The sequence below is a fragment of the Strix aluco genome, chromosome 25 (genome assembly GCF_031877795.1).
Source record: "Strix aluco isolate bStrAlu1 chromosome 25, bStrAlu1.hap1, whole genome shotgun sequence".
NCBI classification, from domain to species: domain Eukaryota; kingdom Metazoa; phylum Chordata; class Aves; order Strigiformes; family Strigidae; genus Strix; species Strix aluco.
The window spans coordinates 5,615,037-5,626,862 of NC_133955.1; the positions used below are offsets into that span (position 1 = coordinate 5,615,037).

Sequence of the window (11,826 nt, forward strand, 5' to 3'; positions counted from 1 at the left end):
TTACGGGAGCGCGGGGTCGGGGGGGCTCTCTCCTCCCTCCTCCCCACCTCTCCGTCCTCCTTCTTCCTTCCTGTCCGTGTGTGTCTGCCCAACCTCCCTGCTCCCCTCCATCCCTGACCCCTCTCCCTGTCTCTGGCCGGGGCGACGCTATCTCACTCTCTGGTTCTTTGCAGATGGACGTAGTTTACACATTCCAGACCGGCGCCTCCTCTTTGCAGGGAGCCCTCAGGAGACAGCCTTCCATCGTGAGCCAGCACCACGATGTAAAAAATGTTTCTAGCCCAACCCATGTAGCTCTTTCCTCCGTCAATTCCACTCCCACCACTTCTGCTGTTGCTGCTGCTGCTGCATCTCCTCCTGCGGGCAGTGAGTGATAGTCTATTACAATGCATGACTTCTAATAACCACAGAGAGCACCTGCACCAACCTAACCCAGCCTGTTCTCTCTCCCTCAACCTTGACTCGCACACTGATTTCCAAAATGAAGGATGGGGCGGGAGAGCGTTTAAAAAAATTAGTTTTTATGCTGTTGCATCTTTAACAAGTTTACGATACTTCCTGGTCCTTCCCCCCCCACCCCGCCATTCCTTGTTGCTTCCTCTGTTTTTACCTCTTCTCCTCCTTTGCAGGACTGATGTAAGAGTCCACCCTCCTGAGGGGTGCAAAAATTGGCGGTTCTTGTTAAAAGAACCGTGTGTTCATGAGCAACTAAAAGCATTTTGCTGTGAAAAGGGCACGCTGCACCCAAAAGCTGCCGTTTCTCTCCATCATGGCTCTGCCCAGCCCCAGGAGGGCAGGGACGGGCAGAGGCGTTGCTTTACCAAAGCTGAAAATCTGTTTGGAGGCAGAGTGGCCGCTCGGACCTTCCCACAGCAGTTAGTGTGATGTTGGGATGGGCTGAGACACGGTACCGGGCTGCCTGTGTGCTCTCTGCCTCTTGCACGTGTGTGAGAAGGGGTGTTTGCTCCCGCCTTGGTTGAGAGGCTGGCCAGTGCGTGAGAGCAGCTGGCTACCGAGGCTCAGCTGGCCAGCGGTGACGCATCGGAGCCGCTCACCTGCAGCTCAGCCCGCTGTTTCCGAGCTGGCTTGTAAGCAAGCAGCCTCCCCTGTCCTGCCTGTGAACTTGCATGCCGTGTGAGACAGAGCTGAGCCAGCCCGCGCACGTAAGCGTGCCCTTCACTGCTCTGTGGGGACAGCACAGGGCTCTGCTGGACCCCATCATAGCTGGAGCATCCAGGATCTAGCTGGGGGTTTCCAGACCAAAGAAAAGCCCTCGCTGGTGCAGTGCCCCTCTCTGTGTTCATTGTGAGCTGCGTATATGGGCTTGTGAGCACGTGAGTGTGAATTCTCTCTGCAGGGCTGTGCCAGGCTGTGAGTAGGTAGTGTATCTTTCCCGGATAATTGGCTTTTTTATTGCACAGTCATTTTCCGTGTTCTCCTCTTATTAAAGAAATACCCTTGGTGACTTTTTGAATAGCTTTCAGTTTCCACTGTTTGTGCACTGTGGGAGAGAAGAGAGAATTTCTGATAATTTTGTTTTCTCTCTATTTAGCTGACACTGATGCTTGAATTTTTTATTTTGCTTAACCCCAGTGTTTCTGAAGCAGCGCAGCTGCCTTCTGGTCCCGACTGCATCTGTGCACCACCAAGACTTTCTAATCGGAAGAAAACCTGCTTAGAGGGGTCTCAGGGTAGTGGGCTTGGGTGGACAAGACCAAAATTCAGGGGTTTTTTACAGTCTGTGGATTAATGTTCTCCCCGATTTGCAGCAAGGGAATAGATAACTTGGATAGCTTGTGCCCTTCCAGGCAGCAAACAACTTTACCAGAAGCTAACCCAGGTCGCTAAGTCTTCCCTCTGTTTTCTGCCTAGACTTCTCTCTGTTCCCTCTGCCGCTTCCCTTCCCTCTCTCTAAGCTCCACTTCCCTCCATACAGATTACTGGTGTCCCTCTGTCTTCCACTGCACTTCTGTGGGATGAGCTCTCCAGGGCTGGACCTCGGCAGCCCCCGCTGCTGTGCCCCTCTTGGGGTGCTGGAGGAGAGGGAGATCTGGGGAATAACCCTCAGGACGTGGTTTGCAGAGCTGAGCTGGTCTCTCTTGGGGGTTTCACCCTGGTTTGAGGGAGCTGGGCAGAGCAAGCCAGGGGTCAGTGGTGCAGCTGATGCTGGCTTCATGCAGAAAATGTAATTTCCATCTCCGTGTGAGCAGTGGGGTTTGCCCAGCACATTGCAGTGCTGAAGTGATGGCGTGAAATGAGAATAAATTCCAAGCGTGGAGGTTATGCAGGTTGCGAAGGTTTCAGGTGGAGAGGAGGCGTGAGCTTGACCATGGGCAGGGAGGGAGGGAGCCTTTCAGCTTGGTTGGGGAGGATTTCATTTGTGTTTGCACTGCCTGGCTCTTTCAAAACACATTTCCTTTGACAAGGGAACAGCTGAATTAATTATTTTCACAGCAGTTGCTGACAGAGATGGTTAAATCAAAGTAAGAAAATCTGAGGAAACCTGCGGCAGCAGTTTATTGGTGGAGCTAAAGGCAGTGATGTGGTGGTAGGGTCTGGACTCACCAATGCTTGAGGTGGTGGGGCAGGGAGGGCTTCTGTGAAGCTACTCCTTCCTCTGAGCTTGTCCTAGGTTGACCACCTAGTTGCTTTGGCAGTCACCTCGGCTTCCACTAGCTTCTTTGGTTTAGTTGGTTTTGCACGTGGCATTTTAGGGGTCAGTGCTTTTGTCAGTGCTTGCAGTTGCTGTTCTCAAGATGTTGATGATGTGACAGATTATCAGTCCCAGCAGAAAGTGCCCTGCTTGGTGGTCTCCCTTGTCCTGTGCATCCACACTAAACACTGAATTTATCCAGGCTCTTATTGTGGTCATTAGTGCGGCAAACACAGCTCTGAATTTGTTCCCAGCTGCATAAACTTTCCATTTTTGCAGGCCAGCTGGTGCTCCAGCATGATGGGGGGGGGGCCATGCTCATCTCCTCATGAGTGTCTGTCATCCAGCTCGCGGGTGCGTGTTGGTCCGTGTGTGTGTGCAAGAGCTGGGCTGGCTTGTTTCTAGCTGGGATGTGCTGAGCCTGTGCCCAGGGTTGCACGTTGCTGCCCCATGGGGTGCAGCACCATCTTTCTGAGCCAGATGGAGAGCGGACTCAGAAGGGCATCCCTCACGAGAGGGGAACCCTGCAACACCTTGCAGGTAAAATCTACAGGGTTCCAGGCATGAGATTCCTCTTAAAGTAACTTCTCTGGTCTGGCTTTGTGAGTGCTGTTTGTGCTGAGACCAGAGATCCCCAGGAGGCTCTCACTGGCTCTGCTGGTTGGTGATTTCCCTCCTAGCCTGCCCGTGTACCAGACCGAGGGGGCCAGTTTAACCCAGCTCATCTCACCAGGAAGAGGAGTGTCCTCTCTGTTCACCCACCAGATCTGCAGCCTGTTTGCAAAGAAGTGGCAGAACACACACGTATCTTTATTTTGCCTCATCAGCTTGCAAGGGGGTATCGGAATCACTCTCCCTCCAGCAGCTCTGCACACTCTCCACTCCCTCAGCTGAGTGATGGGGAGGCTCTCCGGGGTGTAGCACAGGGATGCTGCGGAGGAGCACCCCTTTTGTGGGATCTGTGGATCTCCTCCCTTCCGTGCCCCAGCTTCGGTCCACAGGGACACCATGAGAACAGGCAGGAGATATGGGTGGGAACTGGGTTCCTCGGGCGTTGGGAGCAGGTGAAGGTATCTCGTGAGTTGCAGTGCTGCTTCCACAGGGCAGAGCCGGCAGGAGAACCGACACTGCTACAGGGAGGTGGTACTGACTTCCCCACTGCACTCAGTGTTGCTGAACAAAGTCTCACAGTGGTCTGGAGGCATTTTCTTCGGAGGGAAGGAGTTGAGCAGATCTCCTGGTCCCAGATGAACTTTGCTTAACAGAGCAAAGACTTCTATTGCTTCCATAAAACACACAAGGACTCGTGCAAAGTGCTTGGTCCCTGCTTGACAACTTTTGTCAGTAGCTTCCTCCTCTATAAAGGGAGGAGACTGGCCCAGTTCCCAGGTGACTGGGAGGGTGCCACCAGCCTGGAGGGTGCTGGGACGACCTGGTGAGAGACCTCTGGAGAGAGGCAACTTGCTGGCTCTGGCCTGAAAGAGTAAGTGGGGAGAGCATTGGTGTAAGAGAGCGGAGCGACCGGCGCTGTGAGGTGGGCAGCTCTCGGCTTTGCAGTAAAAGGCAAAGCCATGTGTGTGATTTCACCTGGTGCTCTAAGACTTGGGAGACCTTCAGCTGCTCGGTTTGCTGGCTCTGCTTCAAAAGCCCACATGTTGCATTGCTCTCCTTCAGTTTTATGCCTTTTGACATCTTTTTGAGTGATTATAGCCCTGAGTCATCCACGAGAGCTGGAGCGCTCTGCCGCACCCGAGTAGCACATGTTGGTTGTCTCACGCATGCCAGCGTCTGCGCTGGGGTGTTGAGCTCTGCCGCAGCCCCACGGCGTTGCCGCCTCCTGCCCCTTCGTTTGCTGGATCTGACACTTGTCACCCATCCACCCAAACAACCGTGACTTGGCTGCAAGGGAGGGCGAGAGCTGGAAGGGTTCAAGGCTGGATTTCCAGAGGAACTGGAGGGAGCAGTGAATCTACTGCTAGCCACCACCCAGGCTTGTTTCCAGACCTCTCCCAGTGCAATGGAGATAGCAAAGCCATACGCTGGTCGCCCGAACCGGGTTCTGGATCTGCTCATAACACCCTGAGCCTGGCTTTTGGCAGTGCTGACAGCCTGTGGGTTTCACAGAGGCAGCGTGTGGCCAGGCTTTCTAGCAAAGTTTGAGATCTGTTTCTTGTGCGGAGCATCCAAAAGAATAGCTGCCTTTGGAAACCGCTGGGCTGTCTTCAGCATGTCAGTGTAGGGAAGGATCCAGAGCTCCAGCCTGGGATCCAGGTGGCAGCTGTGCAGGGAAACTCACACAGATCTGGCTTCCTTCTTGCATGTTTAGCTGGGTCTGATTTACTGGTCATGGCATCCACTTGGACCTGCTGCTTCATGCGGGCTTGAAAAGTTTGTGACGTCTTTTTAAAGCCCCTTCCTTTCTATAGGTCTAAAAATTAAACAGAACAAACACACACATCGCTCCCACAGTAGAGTTTTTTGCCTTGAAGTGAACCCGCTGTTTGTCTAACCCACCTCTTTTTTGAGTTGTAGTTCCACTTTTTTTGTCCTCGTTTATACACACAGATACGCGTGCGCACACGTAATGACAACTAATGCATTTTGGCTTCCATTCATTTGAAGTGATCTGTTTTTTTGAGTTTTTCTCGTGTCTTTTCTTGCAGCTTCTGAAGTCTCCCCATAGTCGGTTGATTCCCCATCACCCACCTAGTGCCTGAGTCTGATCCATGTTGGCCCTCGTAGTTCACCATAGATCTCTCATTTTGACTTAGCTGTCTGTTCAGTGGTGGTGACTGTTGTTGTTGTTGTTGTTGTTGTTGTTGTGCTTTTTGTTTTATTGTGTCTTTATTATTTATTTTTACTTTCTCCTGGGAGCTCTGGCCACTTGTAGCTGTTACTAACCCCTCTTTTGTTTATCCCCCATGCTCCTCGCCTCCCGGCAGATCAAAGTGGTGAATGCGTTCCGTAGCTCCTTGTACGAAGGCCTCGAGAAACCCGAATCCAGAAGCTCCATCCATAACTTCATGACTCACCCAGAGTTCATCCTGGAGGAAGACGAGCCTCGAACACCATTCCTTGACGGCGCTGAAGACGACCCCGAGACTGATGGACTCAAAAAGCGAGGTGGGGGTAGCCTGGGTGGATCGACATCCCTCAACAGAAATAACAATGCAGTGGACAGCGATCAAGCTGAGGTCACCGTCCCGGAGCCTGAAAGCCCCTTACACAGCTTGGAGACATCGGTTTGACCTTAGAACTTCGAACCCCCCCTCCTCCTCCACCTTCGCCCCTCGCCATGTGTGATATTGGCACCAGTAACTGATCACACACTGCGGTCACTTCGTGTCAAACTGCTCATACGTATATCGTTCTGGTGTTTTGTTTTGGGGTTTTTTTGTTGTTTTGTTTTTGTTGTGTTTTTTTTTTTTTTACCATTATTTAGCAGTGGGAACCAGAGTACCACGATGCTGGGTGTTGGGAGAGAGGCTAAGCCAAAATTGTGCATCTCCATCCCTAATTTTCAGTGGTACTCACCCAAGTGAAGCAGCCAGGTTATTTCCTCTCCGAGAGTTGGGCTCCATACGTCTGTTGGGGGGTTTCACTTTGAAAAATGCATGTTCAAGAAAGTTCAAATTGTTGTAGTCTTACATGCACGCTCTCAGCCTGAGGGCTGGGGTGCACTTGTGACTTTATTTTTTTTTTTTTCCACTTGTGGTTTTTAGGGTTTTCTTCTAATGTTGGGGTTTGTTCTTTGCTTGTGGGATTTGCCCCCAGTAACTTCACAGTGGGAAGTGGGGGAGTTAGCACTCTAGTGCAAAAAATTTTAAAATAAATAAAAAAAACCCAGCCAGGGGGAAGGTGTTTACTCACAGGTTGATAGATACAGGGATGTACACCAGTCTTCCACCTTGAAAAATGGTACCTAGCCTTTACAGTTCCTCCTCTGTGTGTGCACGCACACTTTTCTCTCTCTGTTTCCAAAGCAGTAATTGGTAGACAAGGAATGAAGGTGACTTGGCTTGTAACCTTGCTGGATGTAAAAGATTCTGATTTTTCTACAAAGGAAGGTGGAGGTGATCTGGCAGTGGAAAGGTGGTGAAGAAAAACCCCATGGTTGTGAGAAACGGGGCTTCTTCCTGGGGAGTCTTAAGAGATGCATCTCTGCTGCTTTTGAACAGCTATGAAACTTCTGGCGAGAGCCTTGCAAAGGTTTAACGGCTCCTGCCATCAAGAGCAGAGGGACTTTTGCCCATTCTGGCTTGTCTGGACTGTTGGGTTAAATGATCCTTCAGCCTTGGAGTACAAGCTCTGGTTAACTGCTGAGGAACCCCAGAGGATGCTCCAGCCATGCCCACCAGCTCTGCACATCACTGCCACAGTGTTAGCAGGCTGAACAGAGAGCAAGCGTTGGGTTGTTGAGTGCAGTGGGGCACCTCCTAGATCATGGAAGGGATGAGTCAGGTTGTCTCTTTAGCTGGTGGAAGGGAGAGAGGCTCCATGGCCGATGGGAGGACCCTTGATTTCCGTAGGACTTCTGTAGCTGATTTGCCAGTGGAGGCAATTCCTTGCAGAGGTGGCAGGTTGGTTGGTTGGCTGCAGGTTTTCCAGAGAAGGTGCTGCATGGAGGCTTTGCCTCGCTTGCTGCTGTTTTGAAGGTCATCTCTTCACCCTCCGTCCTGCCTCACCTTGGTTTCTTGTAACTGTTAGAGTCCTGGTTTTTTGGAGCAGAGGCCCCAGGTGTCCTGGGCAAGTTGGCTCTGACCCTCTTGTGAAGCCATGGGACTGAGCAGGAGGCAGGACTTTGCTTTACTTGGGCTTAGTTTCTTCCTCGCAGGCTCTTGCTGGTGCACCCCAGATTACTGGCCCCAGGCAGGCAGGGCTGGAGGAAGCTCTGCTGCCTTCTCTCCTTCGTCCTGTTTGGCTTGGTTGGAAGCAGAGAGAACCTGGTTGTAACTGGCTGTACAACGTCATCGTCTTTGCCCAGCCTCCATCCCTGGAAGCAGAGAGGTTTTAGCGAGAGAGTGGGCTGGCTGGTTTCTTCTTTTTTTTTTTTTTTTTTTTTTTCCTTTAAGAACGCACAGCAGAATCTCCCGTGCCTTCTCCGAGCACTGCCTGCAGCACCGCCTGCCACGCGAGGGCCCAGTACTTTGCCAAGAAATAAGTGTTCCTTAAACGACAACACAAACCAAGTGTCTTTGTTTTGTTTCCAGCCCAGCACTGACTCGTCCCTTCCTTGGCCTGGGAGGAGGGAAGGACGAGGTCGCCCCATTCCTGCCCCAAGTAGCTGAGGAAAGGTCCTTCTCCCAGGTCTCCTGCCTCGGTGCTGGCAAAGGGGGTGAAGGCTGGGCTCCGTACACTGCCAACAGCAAGAAGAAGTTGCCACCACTGCCCATCTCAATTGCAAATTCAGTGTCAAGCCCCCTGCCCACACAAACCCATCGCTGCCCTCCCCGTTCCTTCTTCACACGAGCTGAAAAAATACCTTGGGCAGGACCGGGGGGTGGGGGGGGGGGGTGTGTTTTCTTGGGTTATACACAAGTGGTGACAGGAAAGACAAAAGGGGTGGTTGTGGGGTTTGGTTCTGTACTAAAGGTGACATTGCTTAAAAGATCACTTTTTCTATTTTAAATACTTGCAAAAAAGAAAAAAAAAAAAAGGATGAAAATAGGGTGTTCTTACAAGCTTACATAAATATTTATTGAATACTTTGGGGGGGGACACACACACCAATTTTTCTTTTGATATTTTTTTAATACCTCAGACCTGTTTTAAAAAAAAAAAAAGACTTAAACCAACTCAAACCAACAAAAAGCCAACTTTGGAGGCTCTCAAAGTCACTCCCAGAAATCTGTGACTGGCAGGTTGCCACAAGGGTCTGGTTGTTCTTCAGTTGATATATTTTTGTTGTTGTTCTAGTTTCCATATTAGGAGGGGGAGAAATAATTATATATAAATATTATGCAAAAAATATAGTTTTCTTTAGATCAGAAACTGATATTTTTACGTCAGCCATATGTATTTTGTTTAAAGAAAAAAAATAAATAAATCTTGAGTCCCGCGTCTGCAACGGCGCGTGACTGTGTGACGGCAGTTCAAAGGGACAGGTAATTAATTCAGTGTATCAGCGATCGGATGCCAGTCAGCTTCCTTTTCTCTGAGCAGCCATCTTTATACTAGATGTTAGTTGGATGACACAAATGTTTTTTTATATAAATTATGTTGGTATGGCTGGTTGCTTAAAGTATAAACGTTTATTGTGCATACATCTTTTCTGTAAAGTTGTTTTTTTTTTTTCTATTTAGTTTCAGTGATATACTGGCAGCAGATGACTATTGGGTTAAGTTATTGAGGACATTACAAAAGAGTTGGGGGAGATTGGTGCTCTACGCTGAAAGGCATGGTTGGCAGCATGAACTTCTGGGGACTCTTTGCAACATGCCTTGAAAGAGGGGGAGATTTTTTTTTTTTTTTTTTTTTTTTTTTTTGCTTTGTTTGAACTGCCACAAGTGTGCACGGGGGAGAGTGCCATGCCAGACAGGAACCGAAGTCATACCCTGTGATACGTGTTAACTTGCCTTGGAATGCTTTGTTATTAAAACACTCTGAACATAATTTTGCATCCAGTTCTTAATAACAGTAGGGTCTCTGGTGGTGGTGGTGGTTTTCTGTTAAATAAATTGGCGGATTGGTACCAAAGACATTACACCACGTCCTGTGTGCATTGCTGAACAGGCATTTTTAGGCATTTGCATTATGTGATAAGGTTTCCTTTGATTTGCACAGGGGTTATACTTAATTTTCAAAGGTTTTGTGCAATAAGCTTTGAGGAAAATTTTGGAACAATCTCAAGAAGGAAAAAAACTAAACCACATTTTAGCATGGGCAGCCTTTGGCTTTCCCCAGCTGAGGAGTAGATAGATGTCCTGTAGTGCTCAGCCCCTTTAGAAATGCTTGTTGGGGTGAAGGGAAAAGCCCCATCCCAGATCCAGGGAGGGCATCTCCAAGATGCCATTGCCAAATCCTGTTGCCCTCTGTGACTGGAGGGACCAAGCACCTCGAAGAAGAGTCCCTGCAAGCTTTTGTACCTCTCGGGGGGAAGGACACATGTACCTCCCTGCCATCACTTCTCACTACTTGGTCCAGCTCCTACAAGTTTATCAACCCCTGGAGCAGGCACGGTAAAATGCCCTCCTGCAAACCCAGCTCTCCCCTGCGGGGCACGGCGACGTGGGGGTACTGCTCTCCTGGTCCTGCCCCAAACAGCGAGGCTGTGGGGTCATGCCAGCGTGTTACTTGCCTGGCTGTTCCTCTCCAGCATCTCTCTGCCAAGGCTGTCCTCTGCCACCGAGACTGGCTGATCTCTGGCTGTCCTGCCTCTGATATCCTTCTGCTCAATACAAGTTAAAATTTTCATTCAGCAAAGCCCATGGCTAAAACTGCCTTTAGTTTATTTCCTCCCCTTAAATAAATATATATATATACAGTATTAAATCAACATTTATGTGTGTATATATATTTATCCAATGCTCTCACAACAAAACTTTCTTTTGAAGAGGGCACGCAGATCTGAGTTTTTCTTTTCCAGTAACTAAGTATAATAAGCACTGGTATTTTTGTATAAAAACAGAAAAATACAAAACAAAAGACTGAATATTATGTGGTATGCATGACATTAAAAAAAAAACGGTGGTTTCAAAGCAATATGTACCCTGGTGTGTTTGCCATATCCTAGAGTCCAGCTTAAAGTGCACCTGATCTGTATTGCATTTTGATATTAATCTCTATGTACAATGTTTTGCATGTAATTTATATGGTTCTTGGGAGAAAAAAATTTTGAATGAATTGTCAGTTGGCTTCTTCTGAGAAAACAGACTCCAAGCAGAGATAATACTCAAAGTGGAAGCAGAGGAGTGGTTGAGGGGTGGGAAAGGGGGTGCATAGTAAAAAAGTGGGGTGGGGGAGAAGGGTAACGGTTTTGAATCAATAAAGCTTTGGCTGTTGAGCTGAAACAATGCGCAAGTGCATCCAGAGAATAAAATGTGCCCACATGTAACTATGACGTCCTCAGTGTGTCCACCAGCTTGTGAAATCAATCCCACATCCTCTCCTAGCACTGGATGAATGGCTGGGCTTCCCATCGGAGCGAGCCGGAGTGTGAAAGCGGGGCCTGCGGGGTGGAAAAAGGGATGGGGACCAAAAGCAACCCTGCCGCTACAAAAGCAGCCCTTGGTGTGGGTTTTCTCGCTGTATAAGCCTCGCTACTGAGAGGCGGGGGCTGGCTGGTTGCACCCAGCATTTTGCCTCAAGCACAGCTTCTTCCATCTCCAAGCAAAGTCCGGAACTGGCTGCCAAATGCCACCCAAACCGGTGCTCCTGGGCTATGTGTCGAGCTGCCTGCGAGCAAAGATCCTCCCTTGTCCCCTTCGCCAATGCCATGTCTGCAGTGCCTCTAAGGTGGAGGTTGTGATCTCCATCTCCTGGGGACTGGCTTCCAGCCATGTCCTGCCTCCCTACTGAGACTATTTTGCCTCCCTAGAGGCACTTTGCCCAGGCAAGAAGAATAAGGGGAAATAAAAGCAACCAGCCCCTGCAATACTCTCATTTCCAAGCAGGTTGATTGCACTGGATCTGTTTAACTCCCTGGCTTCAGTGGAGAGGCAGTTGCTTCTCTATTTAATAACTCCAAGGCCAAGCCATGATGAGAATGCTCATCAAGCTGGGCGAGGCTGTCAGTGAGAAAGTTCAATCTAAAACTTCTCAGCTGCCTGACCCTTGGAGCTGACGCCAGGGGATATGAACAGGGTGTAAAAGCTTTACTGTGCAGCGTCACCCTCTTTCCTGCTTTCTTGGGGAGGCGTCTGTGCTGACAGCGTCCTCCAGCTCTGAATTAAACAGAACAGCCACAATTACATCTTTTTTTAAACATAGTTCAGGCTGGATGCAAAGAAAGAAATAAATCAGAGAACTTTTAGTCATTTAATAGAGGAAATGGCTTTGCCCACTGTGCCTGTACTGTGGTGGGGCTGTCCCCGGTACCCTCCTCCTGAGGTCGGACACTGCTCCTGCTGGGATCAAACCAGGGAAAGCAGGTCACCAGCACACTGGGACAGAGAGGAGAAAAGCAGAGGAAGCAGGTTTAGGTCTATGATCTGCCATGAAGTCTTGGCAGGCTC

The 11,826-nt window shown here is 49.5% G+C and overlaps 1 protein-coding gene across 9 annotated transcripts in view; it reads left to right on the forward strand.

Annotated features, from left to right (window-relative positions):
- ATP2B4 (ATPase plasma membrane Ca2+ transporting 4) overlaps window positions 1-10,706 on the forward strand; it is an 87,857-nt gene extending 77,151 nt beyond the window's left edge. For 5 of the 9 annotated variants that reach the window (XM_074849922.1, XM_074849923.1, XM_074849925.1 and 2 more), the window contains 2 exons: window positions 174-263; window positions 5,596-10,706. In XM_074849922.1, coding sequence (XP_074706023.1) covers window positions 174-263; window positions 5,596-5,901 — 396 coding nt within the window. In that variant the 3' untranslated portion in view covers window positions 5,902-10,706. Of the gene's footprint in view, window positions 1-173; window positions 367-5,595 lie in introns of all 9 variants that reach the window. The other 4 variants (XM_074849930.1, XM_074849931.1, XM_074849928.1 and 1 more) reach the window with 2 other exon arrangements.
- Window positions 10,707-11,826: the final 1,120 nt, after the last annotated feature.